Raw genomic sequence first — 25,720 nt, 5'->3', positions numbered from 1 at the left:
AAAATCCTCTCCCAGTCTGTGGGTTACCCTCTTGGTGAAGTCTTTTGAGGTGCTCAGGTGTTTTATTCTTATTAAATCCTATTTATCGATTTCCAGTTCATCTGTGTGTGTACCCTATGCAGTGAGCCTATGAATTCCCCGGACCAATGCTCTTAGGTTTGTCCCGATTCCCTCCGTGATGGTCCTGATGGTTTGGGGTTTAACTTCTAGGTCTGTGATCCACCTTGAGTTTATTCTTGTGCATGGGATGAGGTAAATGTCTTGTTTCATTTTTCTACATGTGGATATCCATTGTTTCCAGCACCACTTGTTAAAAAGGGCATCTGCTTCCCACTTGATGGTTTGGGGACCCTTGTCGAAAATCAGTTTTCTGTATGCTGATGATTTTATTCCTGGGCTTTATGTTCTTTTCCTCTGGTTTGAGTGTCTGTCATTGTGCCAGTACCACGCTGTTTGGACCACTGTAGCTGTGTAATAGGCATTAAAATCGGATAAGGCAAGTCCTCCAACTTTGTCCTTCTTGAGGAGTTCTCTACTTCTGGGTTTCTTCCCTCTCCATATGAAATTGATGATCAGTTTTTCCAATTCTTTGAAGAGGATTGTTGGTATTTGAACCGGAATAATATTGAACTTGTAAAGTGCTTTGGGTAAGATTGTCATCTTTACTATGTTAAGCTTTCCAATCCACGAGCATGGGATGTTCTTCCATTTGTGGAGGTTGCTTTTGGTTTCCTGTAGTAGGGTCTTATAGTTTTCCTTATATAGGTCTTTAGGTTTTGTTGTTATTGTTGTTCTTAAATATATTCCTAGGTATTTCGGTTTGTTCTTAGCTACTGTGAAGGGTACTTCCTTCTTGATCTCCTCTTCCATAGTCCTGTCCAATGTGTATAGAAAACCTATCGACTTCTGTTTCTTGATCTTGTATCCTACCACACTTCCATATTCCTCTATCACTGTAAGTAATCCTGTTATGGAGCTTTTGGGGTTTTCAATGTACAGCATCATGTCATCTGCAAATAGCAATAGTTTCACCTCCTCCTCTCCCATTTGGACCCCTTTGATGTCCTTCCACTGTCTTATGTTGTTAACTACAACCTCCAGAATGATATTGAATAGAAGTGGGGATGGGGGGCATCCTTGTCTTGTACCCTTTTTCAGTGGGATTGTTCTTGTCTTTTCTCCATTAACTATGATGTTGGCCGTTGGCCTTTTGTAGATAACTTATATCAGCTTGAGGAATTTACCTTCCAATCCTATCTTCGTGAGTGTCTTAATTAGGAATGGGTGTTGCATGTTGTCAAATGCTTTTTTCTGTGTCTATGGATATTATCATATGTTTTTATCCCTTTTCTTCTCAATGTGGTGTATAATATTGATGGATTTTCGGATGTTAAACCATCCCTGCATCCCTAGGATGAATCCTATCTGGTTGTGGTGGATGATATGTTTTATATACTTTTGTATTCTATTGGTCAATATTTTGTTAAGGTTCTTTGTATCTATGTTCATTAGCGATATTGGTCTGTAATTAAGGTTGGCAGTTCTAATCCATCCCAAGGTGGTCTGAAGACAGGTCCAGTGCTCTGCTTCCCAAAGATCACAGCGCACAGGAGTCACCATGAGGTAGAAACTCATAGCATGCAGCTCTGTGTACGTGTCCCAGTCCCAGGAGAGGGACATCAGGCTATGGGGGAATCCCACTGCAGAGCCCACCCACTGAGCATACCTTCTCTCAGAGCCTTCAGCCTCAGTCTAGTGCTTGATTGAAATCCAGTCCCACCGAGGTATGTGGGGAAAGGACCAGACCCACTGCCTGCAGGCGTCTAGGTCCTGCGTGACCCCAGACCCTGCCCTGTCTGACATTCTTGCCTGCTGATGAGATTGCCTGGCCTCTGCTGAGCGGCTTCAGAGACTCCAGACATTGTATTTCAACCAAGACCACCCTCAGCCTTTCTGCACTTCTGAAACAGAATGCATTTGAGGGAGCGGCGCCAGAGATCCAGCCCTCCAACCTGCCCGGGACGGGGCTGAGGTAGAGCTTCATTGGGTGTAAGCCCCAACAGGAGTAATTGACTGATACTGAGTCCTCAGTGTGTGGAGCACCCTTTCAGAATCCCCATCAAGTCTCAAGGTTATCCCCTTGGTAGAAATTGGCTGAAGGTACCATTCAGGTGGCTCGGTCTCTTTGTACCGGGAATCTTCAGTGACCCGGGCCTTCTGCATCTACCCTCTGCAGGAGCTCTCCTAGCAGGAGAGGAGGCACAGCTTCCCCTGCCCTGGAGAGTTACACCCAACCTGGCTCTAGAGAGAAGGGCTCCTTGCCCCGCCCCCCCCCCAAGGCTCCTCCTGTTTATGTGAAATGCGTGGAAAGAGTGCTGGAATAATGACTAGCTTTAATTCAACACAGCCTGAGAGAGAGAGAGAGAGAGAGAGAGAGAGAGAGAGAGAGAGAGAGAGAGAGAGAGAGAGAGAGAGAGAGAGAATGAGAATGAACGAATTATATATAAAACCATCACTTAAAGGGGAAAAATTAGGCTTTCTAGTTCTGTATGTAGTCTGGGAAACTCACAGGGGTAGTACTACCCTGTTCCATAGGATTGCAATGAGCCAACATTGACTCCGTGGCAGTTAATTCAGTGGGGTTTTAGGTGCTGTTTTTTATCCTCTTAAAGATGGTTATACATATTGTGGAGCCCTTGGGTGATGCCAATGGTGAAGACTTGTTTGCCTGTGAACCGGAAGGTAGGGGGCTTAAGCCCTCTCAGAGGCACAATGGAAGAAAGGCTTGGCCATCTGCTTTAGGAAGAATCCTCCTCTGAACACCCTGTGGAGGGAGCAAGGTTCTCCTCTCGCATGCGACATCGCCTTGGTTACCTGACTCGGCAGTCCCTGGCAGTGGTGATGCATGCAGCCTTTTCGCTCTGCCTGTGGTGTCGTAGAAAGCATGCAGGTGGCCTGGCCATCTCTGGGCCTCAGTTTCCCCTCTCTTCAAAATGAGCATGATGGCTCCTGTTCCAGGAGAATGTGAGTTGACTGGAGCGACTAGCCTGAGTGTGGAGGGATGGAGCAGAGCCGACCATGGCCCCGCGAGTGCTGGGAGATGCACGGTGCCCAGCCCAGGTGATGGGAAGCCCCAAAGTCATCTCTGGGGTGGGGCCCTGTCAGTGGGCGGGGTGAGAGTCATCTCTCTCTGCATCAGAGCTGTGAGCCTCAGGTCCCAAGCACCTTGGACAGCCAGGCTATGTGCCCTAGCCCATCCTCCTGCACCTGCTTTCAGGTGAGCTGACAGGTCTCCAGGCAGGTGGGCAGGTACTTCCCCTGCTGGCTGTTCCATCCATCTCCACCACCTCCTGGAAGCATCTTTGCCTCATTTCCTCCCTTCCTCCCCTCTCTCCTCCCCTCTCCTCTCCCCTGCCTCCAACCCATGAATCAGGGTTTTGTTTTTATTCCAATGGGTTTTGTTTTCTTGTTCCGTTTATAAAACACCAATTACTTAAATGATATTCTTATTTGAAGAGTTCAATCTCTAGAATGGTTATGATTTTGAATTAGAAGCTTCAGTGATTCCCCTCCCCCACCCTCCCTTCTCTTTAGCTAAACAGTGAGGCCTCTGAGCCTCGCACTCGCTAGCTGTGTGGTCCTGGGTCCCTCTGTACAGTGAGGAGAGGGACCCGCCACTCTCAGAGGCAGCCCTGGCCAGTGAGGGAGTCCTTGAAGCCCAGACAGCCGCCAGCTCGACCCCGCCCACCGGCCTTACCCTAGCGGCCTGGCCTCTCCTGGATCTGACTCGAGGTTGATGCAAAGCTGTGGTTTTGAGGGCTTTGTTTCAGTGGCTGCTTGGGCTGGAGTCCGCCCACGTCAGCAGCTGCTGGTGGAGGTGACGCTGGGTGTTCTCTGTGGCTGCTTCACTCCTCAGCTCTCACGCGGTAGTCTGGCAGCCACCTCCCTGAGAGCTGCCTGCTGGGTATTCGGCTCAGTCTGCCTGGGTGGGCTTCCCAGGGCAGGTCCTCCTCGATCCCCCTTTCTGCACGTCCTCCTTCACTCTCCACCTCTCCATCCCACCCTCTGGGGTGGGTGGGATTTTGATGAGGGGCGTCAGTTCTCAGAGGGGCTGGTGCAGAGGCTGAAGTTGCCAGGGTCCCTTGAGTCGCCAGCGAAATGTCCTGAGGTACACAGGACTGTCCCTTCCTGCAGAAGATTGTCCGAACCAAGAAGATCTGGGGCTGAGAATCCTGAACCCTCCCACCCTGCCCTCCTTTGAGCGATCTGGCTTTCTCCCTCAGGCAGTGTCTGCAGAGCATTGGGCTGCTAACCACAAAGTCCGAAGTTCAAATCCAGTTAGTCTTGGAAGCCCACCAGGGCAGTTCTACCCTATCCTACAGGGTTGCTGTGAGTGGGCATCGACTCGATGGCGGTGAGCTGGGAGCAGAGCATATCCGTCTTAAGAGAGGAGTGGCACGGGGGCCAGGTGGTTGTGCCCATGGGCACGGGTTAGTTATCATTTCCAAGCCTCCGCTTCCTCATCTGTAAAATGGGCATGATAATACTGGGTTGATCGATTTCTAGTTAGAAGAGGATTTGAAACATTTATTATGGATCATACCTCAGCATAAAGAAAGAGATCCCAACCCCTCACAGCTGGACCAATCAGGATAAGCAGCGGGAGGAACAACTGATGTTGTCAAGGATTTCAGTTTACTGGGATCTAGAATCGACACCTAGAAAGCAGCAGTCAGGAAATCAGATGGCATGTTGTATTAGGCAAATCTGCTGCAAAAGAACTTTTTAGGTGTTAAAAGACCAAAAAGTGTCACTGAGAGGACCAAGGAGTGCCTGACCCAAGCCGTGGGTTCTTCAGTTGCATCCTGGGCGTGTGACTGAAGAAACCAACGAGTAATTGATACCTCTGAAGATGGACTGTACTATGTACTGCCAGGAGACAGAGTAAATCCATCTGGAAAAGGCACAGCCACCATGCTCTTTAGAAACAAGGTGGTGAGACTTTGTCTCATTTACTGCAGACATGCTTTCAGGAAGGTGGGGGCAGGCAGGGGAGCCCCTGAAAGAGATGGCTTGATGAAAGGGGTTCCAGTGCTGAGCGGAAACACAGGTACATGTGAGAGGAAGGTGCCGGGCCCTGCAGGGGTCCCCTCAGTTGTATGTGGGATGTATGCGTCGGCGCGGAGTCAGCAAACATGTAAAAATAACAGATTAGGATCAGATACACTTGATCAAGTATTGCACCTGAGACATAGTGCCTGTTCCCCTAGCTCCGAGTTGCTGCTGCCGTTAAAATTGTCCCCTGCCCTCTGCTGGCTCTCTGGATCAACTGTTGGAATCCCTAGAAGCCTCCTGATTTTTTCATGAGCACCTGACACTTCAGGAGATGAAAATGAAATCCCTAAGCCTGCTCTTCCCCTTCCTTCCCTAAATATGCTCTTCTTTCTGACTCTCCATCTTGGGTGATGCTCACACCATCCTCCCACTCTGAAAACTCCAGTCACTTTCAGCCCTTCTCCGTCATCCTTGCTCCATTCTGTCTTCCCCTTTTATGGGTTTAGCACCTCTCATCCACTCCCTCTCCTCGCCACCTACTGAGCCACCTTGAACCAGCCTCCAGGCTTCCCCGCCAGGCCTGCCCGCTTGTTTCTCAGTCCTTCAGTGTGGAAGGCCAGTGAGCGCATCGTGCCCTTGTGGGCGGGAAATGGGATGTGCTGGTCTCTATTTCCCTAGCATCCAATGTGATGCTTTGAAAGAAAAAAAGTATTTTTTGAGTACTTATAAAATGAATATTTAAATGAGTGAATGGATAGATAAATGGCAGCTCCGCATTCTCCTTGCCGTTTGGGTATGATCGGGAACTACAAGGAGCTGCGATCGTGGTTACAGGTACTTTCTTCAGTATACATATATGTGTACACACACAGGATCTCCTCATGTCCTCAGAGTTCTGCTAACTCCCACACCAAAGTGGAGTCCCTGATTCCCTCTCGTTTCCAGAGTGCATACGCAGAATTGTCCCTTTCCAGTCTGTGTTCATGACTTGGGTTCATGTCGGTGGCAAAAAGGGAGGAAGGTCATTCCGAACCAGCAGTCCTGGTTTCAGTGACGTTCTGCAAGAACCCTTGTGCCTTTGGGGTCCCAGGAGCTAGAAGTCCCATCCTTAACCTTTCAAGAGGAAAAAAACCCTTCTCTGTAGGATGCGCATCTCAAAAGAATAGGAAGCTTAAAGATGCACACGGTGCAAGTGAAGGTGCCGCTCCTTGGCGAGTGTGCGTTATCTTCTCAGGTTTGCTTCCTAGTTGTGGCACTCCACCCGCGTCTCGGCTTTTGTCTTGTATTGCATCCTCGTTTCTTACATTTCCAACAGCATAGAAGTATGTTGAGAAGGCGAAGAATGCAAAGACTCGGCTCTGCGGATCCCAGAGTACCCTTCACTGGACTCGTGCAGCATTGGCATACCGTCCAAGAGGCAGCTCATCAAACAGAACAGCGGGCTGACGAGGGGCTCAGCACCAGGAAAGGTGTGCCTCCGGCGTTTATCTTTTCCCCGTATTTCTTCAGTCTGTCTGCTGAGCAAATACTCTGGGAAGCTGGGCTGTATGAACAAAAGCTTCTACTGTCGGAGTTTGTGAGGAAGACGCCACAATAGCCTGCGCTGTGCAGCTAATACGGCCTAGCTTGCTGACAGTCAAGAGGACTTGAAGCGTTTACTGACGCAAGTCAAAGACGACAGACAGCCTTCTCTCGGGATTACAGCTCAACGTCAAGAAAACAGAAAGCCAGGCAACTGTCCCCACAAGCAGCAGCATGGATCACGCAGAGAAGATTATTGAAGTTGTCAAGGATTGCTTTTACTACAGTCTGTAATCGATGCCCAGAGAAGCGGCAATCGAGACATGGCAAATTGCCCCAGCAGTGCCCCTTAGATGTGCCTGTTAGTTCTTCTGAAAACAAAAACAAAACAGTGGCTACAGGCTACTTCCAACTCAAGACAATTCTATGCATGCCAGAATAGAAGCACTCCTCGGTTTTCATGGTTGCGCTCTTTCTGAAGTAGATCACCAGGCCTTTCTTGTAGGTGCCTCTGGGTAGAATCGAACCCTCCACCTTTAGGTTAGTAGGGCATGTCCACAACACCAAGACACTCCCTCTGCAAGAAGCTAGTAGCTGATTTATCTTCCTGCCTGCGAGTACATTGTTCTTTCTTTCTTTCTTTCTCTTCTCTGCCTTCCCACTCAGTCCTTCAGAGCTTAAACAATGTCCTCGTCTACCTGATTCCACGGATTCCGTCATCTCCCCAGCTTGCTTGGTTCTCGCCAGGGAACCGGGCCAGCACTTTCCCTTCAGGGTGACAGGGATGATACAGTAAACCCATAACCGGAAATTCCACCCATCCATATGTGGACTTCCCCAGCCAGACTGCAGGTGACCGGGACCCTGACTCACTTCCTGCTGGCCCAGGCCTGCCTCCAGCGAGCAGTTGTGCCCATGATGCCCAGACCTGCCATCTCCTGGGGAACAGAATTCCCCAGCTGCTCCCAAAGGGCTGTAAGGAAAGGCTTCCCAGAAATGTGCCCTTACCGATGCTCTGATAAGGAAAACATAGCATGTTCTTTGGCAGATGGAGACAGCGATCATGTGGTGATCATGGGTGGGCAGGATAGTGTAGGACACTGGAATCTCAAAATGTCTAGACACTGTGATCTGTGTACAGTTCTGAAAACATTTTAATTACAAGCCACTGGACAGTGTAAGATGACCCACTTGGGAGCTATCAGGAGCTGCTGAGTTAGGTTTGCTCACTTCTTTGGTGGTAGCTGAGGTTGAGTCCATCGACGTGCCACTGAGGCATGTCGGTTCTCTGACCAGGAAGACCTGTGTGGGATTCCCAAGGGAACTTGCCTTTCCCTTATTGTCCACGAAGCCTTAGAGCTGCTATCGTGGAGAAGGCATCTATTGGCAAAACGCATCTATTTGTCTCCCGGGGCTGGTGATCCATACAAGATAAAGGCTGTGACGTCATCTCAGCCATCATTCAGCAAGGGAGTCAGGAGCTTGGGTTCCAATGACTTTGAGGAGTGGGGACCTTGACTTCACCGTCCTTATCTGAAATATGGAAATAAACTAGTTTCTACTACATAAATTGGGGGCTTTGATGGTTTCATGGTAGAATTGTCACCTTGCATGCCAGATTGACCCAGATTCAGTTCCCAACCAATGCACCTCATCTGTGGCCACTCCTGCTCATGGGCACCGACATGTTGCTATCATGCTGAACAGCTATCAGTGAACTTCCTGGCTGAAAGAGACTAGGAAGAAAGACCTGGTGGTCCACTTCAGAAAACCAGCCAATGAATGCCTGATGGATCCCAGGTCAGATCTGCCACTAATCTTGGGGGTAGCACAGGACGGGCCCATCAAGCATCTGTTCCCTTGCGTATGGGGCCATCAGGAGTAAGTGACAGCTCAATGGCAACTCAACACCAGCACCACGTCATCCGTTGCTGCCTCGTGGAATAAGATGATAAATAGAGTCCTGAAACAGTACCCAGACAAAGGAAGCACTTGGTCAGTGTTGGCTAGGAGCTATCATTTAACCTCTTGTGCATCCTGATTTGGAGAAAAAGCGTGATTTCATTTCATTCATGTGGTAAGTGTTTCTAGGACACGACTCCTCTGAGCTTTGGCGATAGAACCATAAAGAAAAAAGGCAAGAGCCTGCTCTGGTAAACCTGACATTCCACAGCGAGAGTCGTAGGGCAAACTAGTAAACCAAATACAAAAGAGAACCCTGTGCTGATAGGCACGATGTCAACAATAAGAAAGAAAATGCGATGGACGCAAGCAGGGAAGGGTGTTGGTGGGAGTTGGCGATTCTGGCTAGAAGAGCCACGTTAAATGACTCACTGCACCTGCAGTAGTCATCCAGTACCAGCCTCTCAGACGCGAGGCCCTGTAATGAGAGGGTGGGGGCAAGCGAAGAAGGTGAGTCTATTCTTACTGAGTATGAGAAGTGCATTCTTATACCACAATCCTACCTGGTGCCTCCTCCTCGGGGATGGCTCCAGGGCTTTGGGTGGCGCAGTTAGCCTTGGATGTGACAGCAAACCAGATAGAGCTGCAGAATGGTGGGGTGACCTTGCTCTCCCCAGGCCCTCAGCCCAGGAGGAGCTACTGAGCTCAAGCAAATAGACCTTCCTTTGTGGAGCTCAGAGAAGGAGGAATCGGTGCGCGCTCAAGCTGCAGGTTTCTGTGCAGATCGATGGCCAGGCTCCCTGGTGCTTGCTGCAGAGATCAGTCCAGCCAAGGTGCTTGTCTACCGATTGAATAAGTCTTGTCTGTTCCGTGAGCGGAGGTGAAATGAGGTGGTTGCACTGAAGGAGCCTCAGTACCCATGAGGGAAGAGAGCGAAAGCAAGAGGACTCTGGAGGGGGTAGCAACCCTAACACTTTGGAGAAAGATGATGGAGAGGATGTTAGAGAAGAAAGAACAAGAGGCTGAAATCCAGTGTGCCTGACAATGACTCCTAGCTCTGTCCTTTATTTGCATGTGATACTAGACCAATGTAACCTGGTGGGCAAGCTTCTGTTCCAATCTATAGCCTTCAGTACAGATTGCCCCTGGGAAGAGGAACAAAAATCCTCACAACTGGATCAATAAGCCTCAGTGTAAATGGAGAGGAATTGAGGTGGTCAGTGATTTCATTCTATTACACCAGCCGTCAGTGTCCATGGAAACAGCAGTTAAGAAATCAAACAACAAATTACGTTGGGTCCATCTGCACCAAAAGACCGTTTTTGATGTCTTTCTGTGGTTGAGAATATACACAGAAAGGCATGCACCAAGTCAACAGTTTCTTTATTTTTTTAATGTTTAATGGTTTTATTGAGGTAAAAGTCACATAACAATTTTTTTTTCATTTTAACCACATTCAAGTTCAGTGGCTTCTAGTACATTCCCAATGCTGTGTAATCATCACCACTATCGAAGTGTAGATGCGTTCATTGCCTTGAACTTAAATCCCAATAATGGGCTCACACAGCAATGACTGTGAGGGTGGTCCAGGATTAGATAAAGTTATATTCTAAGAAGTACATAGCTATTGCTACAAAATCATAGAGACTTTTATTAATTAAACCAGGATGTTAAATTAGGAAGCCATATATGCCATCTAGGTCTGCACACATTTTAAAAAATCATTTTATTGGGAGCTTGTACAGCTCTCATCACAATCCATACATCCATCCACTGTGTCAAGCACAGTTGTACATATGTTTCCATCATCATTCTCAAAACATTTTCTTTCTACTTGAGCCCTTGGTATCAGCACATCCCCCATCCCACCTCATGAATCCTAGATAATTTATACTTTTTTTTTCATGTCTTACACTGACCGCTGTTTCCCTTTATCCACTTTTCTGTTGTTCATCCCCTGGGAGGGGGTTATATGCAGATCATCGTGATCAGTTTCCCCCCAACTTCTCCCCTTCTACCTTCTCCCCCAACCTTCCCCTTCCCTTTCTGGTATTGCTGCTCTCATTATTGAACCTGAGGGTTTATCTGTCCTGGATCTCCCATGTTTTGAGCTCTTATCTGTACCAATGTACATGCTCTGGGTTAGTCGGATTTGTAAGGTAGGACTGGGGTCATGCTAGTGGGGGGAGGAAGGATTAAAGAACTAGAGGAATGTATGATGCATCGGTGCTGTACTGCACCCTGACTGGCTCCTCTCTTCCTTGTGACCCTTCTGTGAGGGGATGTCCAATTGTCTACAGATGGGCTTTGTTTGGGTCTCCACTCTGTGTTCCCCTTCATTCACTTTAATATGATTTTTTTGTTCTGGGTCTTTGATGCCTGATACCTGATCCCATAGACATCTCATGATCACACAGGCTGGTATGCTTCTTTATGTGGACTTTGTTGCTTCTGAGCTAGATGGCCACTTGTTTATCACCAAACCTTTAAAACCCCAGACGCTATATTTTTTGATGGATGGGCACCATCAGCTTTCTTCACCACATTTGCTTATGCACCCATTTTGTCTTCAGCGATCGTGCCAGGAAAGTAAGCATCACAGAATTATGGGTTATTAGAACAAAGTGTTCTTGTGTTGAGGGAGTACTTGAGTAGAGGCCTAATGTCCATTGGCTACTTAATACTTAACATATAAATATATGTACATAGATCTATTTCCCTATCATTATATATAGATATATTTACATATGTACATGGCTGTAGTTAGACCTCTATAAATGTCCTTTACCTCCCAGTTCTTTCCTCTATTTCTTTTTACTTTCTTCCTGTCCACTCTCATGTTCGACCTTCTTTCGGGTTTCATTAATTCCTCTCTGTTACATTGCACTTGTTCAAACCCACCTGGCATCCTGTGCCCTCCTTGAGATCAATTTTAGATCACTTGTTCCCTTGTCCCTGGGTTAATTCAACAGTTTCTGCATGTATAATTCAGTGTGTGTGGGAGGGGGTGGGGGGAATCTCTTTAAAGTTTTAAAAGGCAAAAATGCCACTTTGATAACTAAAGGGTTTGACTCCAAGCCAGAGTATTTTTCAGTCACCTCATATGTATGCAGAAGTTGAGTAATCTGACAGAAAGCTAAAAAAAAAACCCAAAACCCAAAAGCACTCAACCTGCGGTGTTGACGAGGAAGATTGCAATGACTGTGGATGACCAAAAACGCAAACCAAACTCAAGGAAATGCAAGCCTAGCATGTTCTTGGAAGGAAAGATGGCAAGACTTCTTGCATACTTCAGCCCTGTCATCAGAAAAGACCCACCACTAAAAGCAGTACCACCGCTAAACGCAGAGGGCCAATGGCAAGTAGAAATACTCATTGCGATGGATTGACCCAGTAGGTGCAGCAGTGGACTGTCATGTAGTAATGGTCGTCAAGCCAGGGAAGTGCAGGCAGTGTTCATGGCGCTGCCCACACCGCATCCATGAGCTGGACCTGACTTACTGGCAACAACAACAACAACAAAATAGGGTAAGTGTGGGTTTATGCTGTAGAACCAGGCTAGCTGGGCTTGCCCCACTCATGCCTCCACTTACTAACCGCGTGCTAAGGGACACGAGCCAACCATGTTTGTGCCTTAGTTTTCTCTCCTTGGGCTGTGATGAGGTTTGAAGGCGTTAATCTCTGTGAAGCATGTATATTAGAACAAGGCTTCACGTAGAGTTAGGTACCCAGTGAATGGTTAGTTGTCGGGGCCATCTCGCTTTGGAATCTAAGGTACCCAGCAATGTGGTTTTCACCATGGCTCCTGGAAGGACTCACTGAGTAATGCATGAGGGGCTTCAAAAAGTTCGTGGAATGGTAAGTTAATGGAATTTTCCCATGAATTTTTTGAAGCCCCTGATAATTTAGGTGTCTGGTGCAGGTCTAGTATAGTGAAGATTCTCAGAGGACGCCCCTTCTTGACCTCAGGTGGCTCTCAATCATGGCACCTGTTCAGTGGCATTGTCTGCCAACAGAAAGATTAAGGACCTACCGACTGCAGCCCTGGCTGGAGTTCTTTGGGTTGGCCGAGGCTCAGGCGCTGGTCTGCCTTTCACTTTGGGCGAAGTTGTCCATAATGTTGGCCCCTCCCGGGAGTCACTGAGTCCTGGCAGGGGAAAGGTGCCCTGTCACAATTACAGTTTTCCTACTGGAACCTGCCAGTAGCTGTAGGTCTCTCAGCCATCACCCCCAGTTTTTAAAAAGTCACTTCTGACCTAGTAGCTTCTTGAAAATAGTATATCTCAAGATCCCACCTCAGATGCCCAAAGGATAAGGAAGGGTTCGTGGGGTCAATTGGAAGAAAGACCACTTATGGGGAGAAAACTGATGTAATAAAAACCTAAATCTATCCTACCATGTCCTAGAAAATGCTATGCTTTAGACATGTACATTTTTTGCCCCAGTACATTTGACCTAAATTTTTTTTTTAAAGATCTTGAACACTATTGAACTCTAGCTAATGATTCCCACCTTGGAATATTTGGGAGGAAATGTGGTGGCTCTTAACTGAAATGGAGCAAAGAAGAAGATGGATTGGTGGATGGAAAGAGGGAGGGATCTATCCGAACCACCGCTCATCCGTCAGTGGGCTGTGTGGTGCTTGTTGTATGTTGCGGTGATGACTGAAGCTGTGGCGTCGAGATTTTTAAGATGTCATGGTGGTCGAGTTTTAATGAAGCTGCCAAACTAAGACAGACTAGGAAGAAGGACCTGGTGATCCACTTCGGGAGGGGGACGGAGTAGAGGGGTGAGGAAAGGCCAGGGGAAACCGCATGGGTAGCAGAAGGGCATTGTCTGATATCATGTTAGAAAATTTTCTCTCAGATTGGAAGGCACTCAAAATACAACTGAGGAAGAGCTGCTTCTTCAAAATCGGGTCCACCTGATTGGTGTGGTGTAGAGTTTTCAGGACTTTCATTTGCTGATATGGCATGACTCAGAGTTCGAAGAAACAGCTGCAAACACCCATTAATAATTGGGATGGAGTATATTTGAAGTATGAACTGAGGCTAGTTGGTTGCCCAAAATGAAGTGAAAGGGTTGTCAAAATGAAATGGAATGCGTGAAGGTTGATATCCTAGACATTAATGCACTGAAATAGACTGGTATTACCCATTGTGAATTGGACAAGTTTATGGTCGACTATTCCAGAAATGACAAATTGAACAGCATTAGTACGATATTCCTCATCAAAAGGAACCTTTCAAAACCTATCCTGATGTACGCTGCGGTCAGCAATAGGAACACAGCCAGGAACCTACAAGAAAGACAAGTGGACACACCTATTGTTTAAGTTTATGCACTGAGATGAGTTAAAGATGCTTACCAATTGATCAAACATGTCACCAAGAGGCACTGATGATTGCTGATGATCGGAATATGAAAGTTGGAAATAAAATAGAAGGATCCGCAGTTGGAATAGATGACCTTGGTGATAAAAACCATGGGGGCGATCTCATGGTAGAATTTTGAATTTTGCCAGACTAGTCATTGGAAAGACCTTTCTCAACAACATGAACGGGGACCCTCCACGCAGACCTCGCCAGTCAGAATACACGAGAGCGAGCTTGGCTACACCTGTGGAAAGAGACAGTGGAGAAGAGCTTAATGTTATCCCTCGGGAACATGGCCAAGCCTGGGTGCAGAATAGACCGCCCGTTGCTAATGTCAAAGTTCAAGTGGAAGCTGACGAGAGCGAGAACGGTGGTTCCACCCAGTGTCACCCTATCACCAGATCACACGTGCAGACGTTGTTGAAGGCATGTGCGTCACTGTGCATATTTTCACCAAAGAAATCATCATAAAACCTAATTTTAAAACAAGAAAAATGAAGCGTGTGCCAGCTCACGCTGTAAGGGAAGAGCCGAGAGGAATGGGATGTTTCTCTGAGGGATTTGTACTATTACTGCTTTCTGAGGGGAAGCAGGGTACCCTCTTTCCATTTCCTCTCTCCCTATCGCTGAGGTTTGTAAATGGTGTGTGCTTGTTATGGAGGTGCAGGACCAGGGCAAAGGCAGGTCAAGTCAGATGAGAGCTAAGGCGGCCCTGAACGAACTCCGGCTAGAAGCCGAGTTGACCACGATCAATTGACGTGGCTTCTCCTCCGCACTGCCCTGCAGGCCTGGGCTGTCAGGTCCGGCCCCAGTCTAAGCTCCCACTTGCCCCCAGCTGGTCTGTGGGTGGCGTTTAGATTTTAAAACTCTCGTTCCTGTAGTCCTGAAGTGAGCTGGCTGTTCTCATGGTGGCCCAGGGACAGCCAGAGTCTTCCTCCCTGCCTGGGTGGAGGTGTACGCGGACCTACAGCCTGTCCTTGAGCCAGTGGGGCTGCAGAAGCCCACCTGGCGGCACATCCCTGGCCCCTTAGCACTGTCCCAGGGAGCTGGCCTGTGAGCAGCAGGCTGGAAAGACTGGACGACTACTGCCGGGGAGACAGCACCAGGTGGGGCTCGGAGCCAGGATAGACGGCTCTCCCCGGGTCCTGGGGAGCCTAGGTGCTCTGCTATGTGGCACCTGTCACAGTAGCGTCTCAGCACTTGCATAGCTCAGGCTCCATCCCAGCGGTGAGCCTTCATCCAGGGGAGTGCGTGAAGCCAAGTCTGGGCACAGTCCTTGTCCCAGAAGAGCCCCTGGGAACCCGCCTTGCTGCGCAGAGCTGTCCTCCGTGGAGAAGGCGTGAGATCGCCCACCTGTGTTGTGCGAGGCAGCCTCCATGTGCATTATCCCAGGGACCCCGACGTTGTCCTTCACTGGCCACAAGCCCCAAAAGGTGGGAGTTAGGAAAAGCCTGGACCGGGAGCCTGTGTTGCTAGGTTGGGGGGTGCATTTGTAGGCCTGCCATAACAAAGCACTGCCCACCAAATGGCTTCTAAGAAGAGTAAGTTATTGCTTTATAGGTGTGGAGGTGGGTAGACCAAATTCAGGGTGTCGGCAGGGCCATACTCTCTCTGAGTCTGTGGGAAGGGCCTCATTAGTCTCTCCCAGCTTTCGGTGGTCGGGGGTGCCCTGTTTTGCAGCTGGGATATCACTCCATAGTCACTTGGGGCCCCTTCTCTGTTTACCTGTCTCTTCTCCTTTTACTGAATCCCTAGTGGTGCCGTGGCTAAGGTGCTTAGCTACTAACCCAAATGTCAGCGGCTCACTTATCCGTTACTCTGAGGGAGAAAGAGGAGGTTGTGTACTTTTGTAAAGATTTTCAGGCTTGGAAACTATGGGGCAAAGCTATCCCATCATGTCTGGGTCACTATGGATGGCAATCATTTTGGAAGCAAGTGGGATACACACACACACAGGCACATGAAAATACGCGCACATATATGTATGGATACATATATCTTCTTTTTTGGACACCACTCAGATTGCATTAGAGACCCCCTACTATAATTTGACATGCTAATTTAACTGACAATATCTTCCAAGGCCTATTTCCAAGCAAGGCCCTACCCACAAGGACTGGAAGTTAGGACTTCAATATGTATTTTGGGGAGGTGCATATTCAATCCATCACAGGTTCAATTCCGGACCTGACCACTCCCTCATTATGTGACCTACTAGAATACTCTTACCCTCTTTTGCCTCAGTTTCTTCCATTAAAACAAAGAGGATAAGAAGGGATCCTTGGACAGGTTGATCCCTCTTCTCTGCCTTTCCCTTCTCATGCAGCGAGGGCAGGGAGCCCTGAGGGCCTGGTGGTCACATGCTGAGCTGTAACCTCAAGGTCAACAGTTCTGAACCGCCAGCTGCCCCACAGGAGAAAGACGAGACTTCCCACTTCCCACTCCAGTAAAGGGTGAAAACAGACCAGGGAAATTCTCCTCTGTCATGCAGGCTCACTGTGACTCAGGGTGGGATCGATGGCAGTGAGTCGTACTTTGGTTTTATTGTGAGAAACGACTGCACGGGTGGTGGTGAGGGTGACTTCGGTGAAGTGCCGGCCAGACACACTGCCTTTTAGATATGAAAGCCAAATTCAGAAGCGGAAATCAAGCCTACAGACTTCAGCCCCTGGGTCGCCCTGGGTCCCCTTGGGTCTTTCTCTGGAGATTGATGAGCGTGCTTGGCACGGCTCCCGCGAGTTCTGTGTGGACGGAACTGAGCCCACCTTTTGCACCCTGTCTGTGGGTGAGTCGGTCAACATCTCCCTCACGCCAGCCCCTTATAAATCAAGAGCTGGCTTTCCATGTGGTGTTTGTCCCCCTCGCACTCATGCGGAGTTTATCTGTGCACTTCCTGCTGGAGGCTGGTCTGCCCTGCTCCCCACTGGGTAATGATTCATGTCACCCGAGCACACAATATGCTGACATCCATGGTGCTGGTGGCCTTGGCAGACCCCGGCTCCCCCTGTCTGGGTGGGAATCCGCAGACATGAACCCTGGCTGACAGGAAGCCAGCCTCCCGGCTATGGACGGATGGGGAGCCAGGCCCGGGTGGGCGGGGAGGATGTGGGAAGTTCATCCCTCCACCCAGTCTGGATGGAGGTTCTCTGTGTGCCCTGCGACTGGCTCAGGGAAGCTTTCGGGGTGCGCTCGGCCTAGCTGGGAGGCAGGCCTGGCGTGAAAATGCACAGCCCTTGGTGTGAGGGAGCTGGCAGGCGGGTCTTCGTGAAAATCACTGCTTCCTTACACAGGTGAGGTGGGTATCAGGGGCTGGGCACAGAGAGGGCTCCCGGGTTGAGCTACCAGAGAGCTCTTTGCACCCACGATCTGTTTGGACTTGCCAACCTCCAGAGCATCCGCGGTGGGCACACGGGGGAAGCCGTCTGCTGTCCTGCACCCCTGCCCAGGCATGTAGCTGCTCCGGTATTCGGCCTGCTGTCAGAATGCCGAGTTCCTGTGTTAATCATAACAAGCGTGTTCGGAGAGGAACTGGCCTGGCCTCTGCCAACAAGCCCTCCCTCCAGTCTTGATAACATCTGCGCCGAATTTTCTCCCTTTGTATAATTCGGCCCGCTGGTGTTTTCTTCGCCTCTGGCCTCGCGTTTGACTGGCATCTCTGACGTGCTGGGCCCCGGTGTGAGGGAGAGCCCGCGCTGTGGGAAAACCGAGCTCTGCGTGGTGCGCTCGCAGGGTCAGTCCGCAGGGTCAGGAGCGGTGCGCCAGCTACTGTTCGCATCAAAGTACACAGCAGCTCCCTGGCTGCTGGGAAACGGTTCTCTCGCTGGTCCTCAGAGCCAGGTGGAGTCAGGCCTGCTGCACGGACGGAGGCCGGCTGGCCACCATTCTTCCCTTCCTGCTACCTTTCTCGACCCCACATCCTCCTACCCCACCTCCGTGGAGGTGACAGAACTCCGCAAACAGGAAAAGGTGCACTAACGACATAGAAATGCAGTGGACACACACACACACGCACCATCACCCCCCTTCCCCCCCCCCCCCAGCCAACCTCACAAGTACTGAAGTGCTGAGTGTTGCTCTGTAAATGACTCTCATTGTCTGGCTATGCTGGGGGGGGGGGCTGCTTGGGGTGTGAGCTCATGAGCAGAGCTAGGCTGGGAGGGGGAGTGTGCGGCACAGGAAACAACGAGTGGGCTTGCGGACCCACTCCTCGGTGTCTCTGGGGGAAGCTGTATCTCAGCAGTGACTTCATTTCCCCTCATCAGGTTTCTACAGACTCTGGAAAATTCCAAGCAGCCACACTGGTTGTGGTGTGGGAGCATCTAATCTGCTTGCTTGTACTTTCCCTCTGAGACCCCGAGGTCCCAGATGAGTGATAACTGGATGATGGAGTATTTGCTAGAGGAAGGGGGAATGTATTTGCTTAAGATAAGGCTTGATCCCGAGCAGGGGCATGTTTCCAGATCCCTCCGCATTGTCAAAGAGCGAAGCGTGGGTGCACGCCTTCTTCCCTGTTGCCTGACTGTTTATTGCCTCTTGCTTCAGCCCTTCAGACCCCCAGGTGAACTGCTACTTCAGGGGGCTGCCTGAAAGCAGGGCCGAGGGCCAAGTTGGGGTGAGCCTACCTCACAGAGCCACCCTCCATTTTCTTTTCTTCGACAGGGCGTTGGAATCCCTCACTAGGCAGCCTTCCAACAGAAAGACGTTTGCTCGGTGTAACTGAGCAAGCTGAGCTAGGCGTTCTGTGCCTCATTTCTCTCCTGGTAGACTGCAGTTTCCCTAGGGGAGGACCCTCGTCTTGTTTCACAGTGCCTGTGGAAGGCCCACCTGGGGCCGGTTCACCTCTGCCCACAATGGCCATCAGACTACCTTACATTTATGCCGACATTGATGGGTGGACATCTGCCTTGTGTCCACCTCTGGGCCCTTGTGAGCCATGCTGTAATGAATGTCAGAGTACATGCCTCTGGTTCCGTGACATGTCCACCCATTCTGAGTGTGTACCTAGGAATGAGAGGGCTGAGTCACACGGAGCTGTTTGTGGAACCACCAAACCGTGTCCTACAGCAGATATACCGTTTCACATCCCCACCCACAGCTCACGTGGGTTCCCAGTTCTCCAGCCTCACCCATGCTTTTTACTGTCTACTTTTTCTGATCGTTGACATCCTGGTGGGTGGGAAGTGGTAGGCCCTTGTGGCTGAGATTGGCGTTTCTTTGATGATTGAGGATGTTGCACACTTTTTTGTGTGCTTATTGTACACTTGACTGTCTTCTCTGGAGAAATCTCTAGTCAAGTAACTTGCCCATTTAAAAGGATGGGCTTGTCTTTTTAGTCCTTGACCCATAGGAGTTCTTTATAGATTGCAGATTCTAGTCCCTGTGTTAGTCCCGGTAGACTAGAAACAAATACATAGACACTCATGTGTATAAGAAAGAGGTTCACATACAAGAGCAATTGAATATTGAGAAAAAATATCCCAGCCCAATCTAGATCAAGTCCATAAATCCGATGTTAGCCCATAGGTTCAATACCAATCTATAAAATCCTCCGCAGACTCACGAAACACATACAATGATGCCAAATGCAGGAAGATCACATCCAGTGGGTGGGAAGTCTTGTGGATCCAGTGGCATTGTAAGCATCTCAGTGCTGGCAGGGGTCTCCACGTGGTTCCTCCAGCTCCTAAGGTTCTGGCTGCATCAGGGTGGCTTCTCATCCGAAATGTCTCACAGGGAGTGAGCGGAGAAAGAGTCTCCTACCTCCAGGGAGGAAAATTCAGGAGTTCCCAGAATCCTCTGGAGAAGGCCATGCCCACACAGAGGCCTCGTTGGCCATGAGCCAATTGACAGACTAGACTCTACCCCTTCACTCATTTTTCCCTTTTTTTAAAAAAAAAAACTTTTATTGGGGGCTCTTACATCTCTTATTATAGTCCGTATATTCTTCCAATGTGTCAAGCATATTTGCCCATATGCCGCCATCATCATTTTCAAAGCATTTTCTTCCCACTTGAGTCCCTGAAGTCAGCTCCCCATTTCTTCCCCTTCCCTACAACCCGCCCTCCCTCACAAACCTTTGATAAGTTATAGATTATTTTTTCCATATTACATTGTCCTCCATCACCCCTCACCTTCACTCTTAATCCTCTCAAGTCCCAAATTAATACCAGATTATTTAGCTACCACACAGCCCCTCAACAGATAGATGATTTGCAGGCAAACATTTCTCCCCATTCTGTGAGTTGTTTTTTGTTTTTTGTTTTTTTTGCTTTTGGGTCATGCCCTTTGAAGCACAAACATGTTTTGAATCTCGATGGAGTCTCAACACTCCTTTTTCCGGCTGTTGTTTGTGCCTTCGGTGGCCTATGTGAGAACCCATTGCCAAACTCAGCATGCTTTTCAAGGTTACTTCATAACCCTCCCAGGAAAGGCTAGTAGACCCACAGACCAGAAGACAGCAGGTCAAATGCTGGAGCTGGGATTTAAATCCAGTGCAGTTGGACTGAATCTGTGCACATTTACCTGTGCTTCCTTCCCAGAGATTGGCAGAGTGGCTGGAGCATAGTAGGTCCTCAAGTAACATACTCTGGATGGTCAAATGACGGGTCCTAGAAGGTGCTGCATTTGCACTTGCTGGCTGATTTGAGCGGGCTGGAGTTTGCTCCTCCGTCATCGTGCGGATGGACTGGGGCCTCGTGTCCTTACTCTAGAGGTGACGGCTCATCCCCCCCCCCTCTCCTCCACAGTGTCTCATCATTGGGGGCGGACCGTGCGGCTTGCGCACTGCCATTGAACTTGCCTACCTGGGGGCCAAAGTGGTCGTGGTGGAGAAGAGGGACACTTTCTCCCGCAACAATGTGCTGCACCTCTGGCCGTTCACCATCCACGATCTGCGGGGCCTGGGGGCCAAGAAGTTCTATGGGAAGTTCTGTGCAGGCTCCATCGACCACATCAGTGAGTAGGCCCCATGGGGACATCCCGGGAGGGGACACACCTCTCTATCCTACGGGTCCCGGGGAGTGCGGGGGTGAGGGGTCTCTTCTTAGTGCTTTGTCCCAGGTCATGTGCTCTGCTCCACTAGGTTACATGCACTAAGGGGCCGGGTCTGTGGCACATTTTGTCCTTTGGTCTGTCTGCAGGAAGCAGGATGTGGGTGCTCAGGAACTGCAGACGTATGCAGTGGGCCAGCTCAGGGAGGGCCTCTTGAGCTAAGGCATTTGGACCTTGTACTGCCAGTTCTGGGCACCATCGCAAGTTGTAGGACAGAGGAATGGCACCCTCGGATTCACGTTCCCTGGCAGGTCCTGGACCAGTGCTCTCAGGGCTTCAAAAGAGAGGGCACCCTGAAGGGACTTCAGCTAGAGAAGGAGGGCAGGGCGCGGAAGGGCATGGGCCTCCCTGGTGAGCACGCCAGTGTCTCTGCTGGATGACCCCTGGAGTCTCTGGGATCGAGATCCGAGGCCGCAGGCTCTGGGAGAGGTGGCCCTGTGCTGAGAGGAGGTCTGCAGCGGCCTTACAGGCGGCCAGGGGGAACTCCCAGAAGCCAAGGAGGCTCACACTGTGGAGACAGCTCAAGGATCGGAGCAGATCTGGAGTCAAACCCTCTTCTTTCATTGTGGCTTGCGTTCTAGTCTACCCTTTGCAGGCCTCAAGTTGACATCCTGGAAATTAGAGTTAAGGCCTACTGCAGGGTCTAGCTCATTGTAAGTGCTGCCGACCGCCTGGCATCCCCCACCACCACCCCATCTCCCAAGAGAGCAAGCAGCAGCTGTGGGTCGTCTAGCTTAAGAATCAGGGGATGTGAGGGGAGAGCTCTAATGAGGATAAGACTCCATGAAAATAGGGTGTGAGGTTTGGGTGGGGCTGGCTGGAAAGAGTTATTCCGCCACATAGGCTATAATTTAGTCTGATCCAGGAGACTTTTACCAGCAGCGGCCTGAGTTGACTCCCATTCTGGGATGAGAAAATGCCAGGCGCTCAATGGAAAGAGATTTGGATTTCCCCAGAAAGCTGCAGTGTCAGCTCTCAGGATGTTCTCCGCCATCCATGGAAGAATGTATGTCAGTCACCCATTTGGAATGAGAACCCTGCAGAGAGCTCCCAACTGCCGTGTGGAAGTGATTTTCAGAAGTCTCTGGTCTCTGCTGAGCTCCCAAACCACCTGTCTTCTTGGGGTCCCTTACTCTCTCCATGGGATTTTATACCCATGGTCACTCCTCACTTGGCTGGCTGGGCTCCCACTCAGGCCCTGCTCTCCCACTCACCTGTCACCCAGCCTCCATGCCCTACTCCATGCTCTCCAGCTGTGCTTCCTCCACCGGAGGGTGTGTGCCACATCGCCGGGCACCTGGCACATCATAGGTGCTTCCTAAAGGTAAAATGAGCTCACACACAAAATACCGGGGGCCCACAGCACGCCGACAGCCTCGCGTTGTGCAGAAAACACTCGGGCGGTCTACCCATGTGTGCTCAATGGCCAGGAAGAAACGAGGACGTTCTGGAGAGTGGGTAGAAGGTGGAGAGCCATGCGCCCAGCTCAATGGGGTAACCTATCCCCTTCCCACAGCATGGCGAAGAGCTGAGGCGCAGTCCTCCTTCATGAGCCACATGGCCACTGACTTTACGGATGAGTCTTTATTCTCCCGTTCCCTCTTCCATCCTGATCTTGTCGAGCCCACTGCCCCACCCAGGGGGAGACAGGAAAGAGAGCCTCCATCATATGACAGCATTATCCCCGGACAGGAGCTCCGTGTTGGGATCCAACCGACCTGGCTCCACGGTGTAGGACTGATTATGCTCGCCCTGGAGCAAGTCATTCGACCTCGTTGAGCCTCAATTTCTCACCCGTAGAACAATCGTGGTCGTTCTCTCTGAGGGTTTCTGTAAGGGTTGATGAGAGAACACGCACGGGCAATGCTTGGCTGAGCACTTAGTGGGTACTGAGTGGTCCGTGGCGATCCCTGTAGGCCTGTTGCTCTGGCCAGGGTTCCTGAGGTGGGGTGAGCTGCGTCCAGGAGGCACTGCTGACAGTCCACCCCTCTTCCCCTTCCTTCCTGGCAGGTATTCGTCAGCTGCAGCTCATTCTATTCAAGGTGGCCCTGATGCTGGGAGTTGAAATTCACGTGAACGTGGAGTTTGTGAAGGTTCTAGAGCCTCCTGAAGATCAAGAAAACCAAAGTACAGTTCATCTTTCTCTTCTGTCTAAAACAGAAAAAAAATCGGACATTGCAAAATGTTTCTCTAAGAATCGCTCTTATTGGGAGCTCTGGGGAGCGGTTCCACACAAAGGACCTTCCACCTGTTGTGGTTGCTGTAGGCCAGGAGGCCTGGTGGTGCAGGCATGGAAACGCGTGGCTGCCAGTCAGCAGAGCTGCCCTCTGAACCCACTAGTGGCTCCCTGGGAGCGAGTGATGGCGGTCTGCTTCTGCCGGGACTCACCGCTGTGGAAGTGGGGCAGTCAGCACTGACCCAACAGCACTAGCCTTTGGCTTTTTATCAGTGCAGTTTACTATTCAACTCCCAAGGGCTTGGTGAGGAAGGCAGCAGTTTGGTTACCTCGTCACAGGAGGCGGTACTCTGGCCAGCAAAGTCTTGCCAATTAAAATAGAATCCTCGGCGTTGGTCGTTGGATCAAACACAGCCACGTGCTTCTCGTGCTGTGTGCGTGTGGACACAGATCACAGGCTGTGTGGATGCACGCACGTGTATTTATGTGAGAGCGGACCACCCAGTAAGGAGAGTAAGGCTTTTAGAGAAAATCTATAGTACGTGTTCAAGATCGAATGTGGTACATTATATTGTTAACCTCTAGTGAGGTGTAACGTATGAGCCAGAACACTCACCACTGCAGGTGTATCTTCTTCCTTAGCAGCGTTTCTCCTTCGCCCTTTGGCGTACTTATTTAAATTCTAATCTTTGGCGGCACACCACAGCCAGAGAATTGGTTTATGGTGTCAAACTCGTCCAGAGCCTGTACCAGGAGGCTCTGCTTCGCGGTGACCACATAGCATCCTCCACAAGTTACAGCTCTGGTTCCTCCTGGCGCCTCTGCCTGAGCATTTGAGGATCCAGGGGAGGCCTGAGTTGGCTTTTGTAGCAGAGCATCATTTGCTACTTAGCGCCTGGAGCCCTGTATGTTCTTACCCTCACCTAGATCCTACCAAACCTGGTTCCAACTGCTAGGGACCTCAAAGGACAGAGTGGACCTGCCACATCGGGTTCTAAGGTCACAGGTCTTTACTGGAACCGACAGCCTCACCTGTCTTTCAGGCAGCAGCTGCGTGCTTAACCACTCCACCCGCGGGGGTCTTTCCCTAGCCCTCCAGCAGGTAGTCAGTGCTAATGCAAGTAACCAGCAAGGTTCGACCTGAAGGCGTTTTCATAAAGGGCAGAGTCCTGGACAACAAAATGCTTTGAAGCTAGTAAAGTAGAATCTCAAACTGGTCTCACTGCACCTGAGCATCCTTGAGATCCGTTTAACGCGGACTGTGGAAGGAGCCGGATGGGCGAATAGAAGGTGGTAGAAACCATTGAGTTGGGGTGGGGGTTGGGGGCGAGCAGTGAAACTGCCTTGAGAATCATGAAGGTTGATCCCAAGCCATCACTGAAAGCAGTGGAATCAAGCATGGAATTGAAGCTGCTGTTTACCTTGAATTGATTCAGGTGTCGGTCTGAAGCCCTCGGAGCCTTTCCTCTGGAGGCTCTGTCCGCCCCAGGCGCACACACCTGGGCATGTTGCCCACTTGTCAGTGGCCAACACCAAGGGCGTAGAATCACCTTCGCTCCCACCACTTCCTGTGAATTCACCGCCTTCTTCTGTCCTGGTAGAAATTGGCTGGCGGGCAGAGTTTCTCCCGGGGGATCACTCCCTGTCGGAGTTTGAATTTGATGTCATCGTTGGTGCCGACGGCCGCAGGAACACGCTGGAAGGTGAAGCTCTTCTTCTTGGGGTCACGGTGGGGGGTAGGAGTGGCGAGTGTCAAGCAAGAAAGTGGGGAAGGGTGGGCAAGATAGCAGGTACCCAAGCTAGGGTGGGGGCTCCTGGGCAGAAGGGGGAGTGGGATGCCCATTTGTGGTGAGGTGGAGTGAGCTCCACGCTCCCGTGAGACAGACTCGGGAGTTTCCAGGATGGAACCTCAGTTGTCCCATGTGTGGAGCGGCAGGGAATACGCTGCGAAGCTGGGGAAGGACTGGTCGACAGAAACTGTTATAAGAGAGAAGTCGGCGGCCATACATTGACTGAGCATCTGCTGACGCACCGGTGTTATGCCAAGGTGTTGCGCACTTCCACGCTGACTTGGTCTACGATGGTATTATGAAAACAGCGTCAATGCCATCCATTTACTTTCAAGTCCAAGATTGTCTCCTCTTTTCAAAACCTCCCGGGACATGGACTGCTGGGCAAGACGTTTTACCCAAAACATCTCACGCGCAGGCTTCCAAAGCTGGAAGATGACTTTGCTTTCTTAGGGTAGGCTCCAGTCCGGCTGCAGTGGCAGTCCCTCCGTTGGGCGTTTCATCACCTGCACCGCAGCACAGCCCTGCCGGGCACTGGACCGCGGGCTATGCCCGTCCTCATTTGAGGCCAGTGGCTGTGGACCCCGGTGCACCTCTTTGACGGGGGCTAGTTCCGCTTTGTGAGCTCACCCTGCTGAAGCGTCTCTTCTGAGGCCACACCACACCCCCTGAAATAGGACCAACCTCAGAAAGACCTGGGCATGTGGGCCCCTCTCACCGCATCCTTATCTCTCTGTTCACTCCCATGTCATGCCCCACCTTCAGTAACCCGTGTCTAGCCGAGGCCTTTTCCCTTATCGACCTGGCTGTTGTTCTTTGAGAGCCCATGACACATTTGGGGAGCTGGGTGG

At 50.3% G+C, this 25,720-nt stretch overlaps 1 protein-coding gene across 4 annotated transcripts in view; it reads left to right on the top strand.

Moving 5' to 3' along the window:
* Positions 1-25,720, top strand: part of MICAL2 (microtubule associated monooxygenase, calponin and LIM domain containing 2) — a 227,099-nt gene that overhangs the window by 68,717 nt on the left and 132,662 nt on the right. For all 4 annotated transcript variants that reach the window (XM_075546057.1, XM_075546055.1, XM_075546054.1 and 1 more), the window contains 3 exons: positions 20,600-20,807; positions 22,914-23,030; positions 24,681-24,782. In XM_075546057.1, the coding sequence (XP_075402172.1) occupies positions 20,600-20,807; positions 22,914-23,030; positions 24,681-24,782 (427 nt within the window). The remainder of the gene's footprint in view (positions 1-20,599; positions 20,808-22,913; positions 23,031-24,680; positions 24,783-25,720) is intronic.

Source organism: Tenrec ecaudatus, chromosome 4 (assembly GCF_050624435.1).
Source record: "Tenrec ecaudatus isolate mTenEca1 chromosome 4, mTenEca1.hap1, whole genome shotgun sequence".
Classification (NCBI taxonomy): Eukaryota; Metazoa; Chordata; class Mammalia; order Afrosoricida; family Tenrecidae; genus Tenrec; species Tenrec ecaudatus.
Note: the sequence above shows the minus strand (reverse complement) of the source record. Positions and strands in the feature narration are given on the sequence as shown.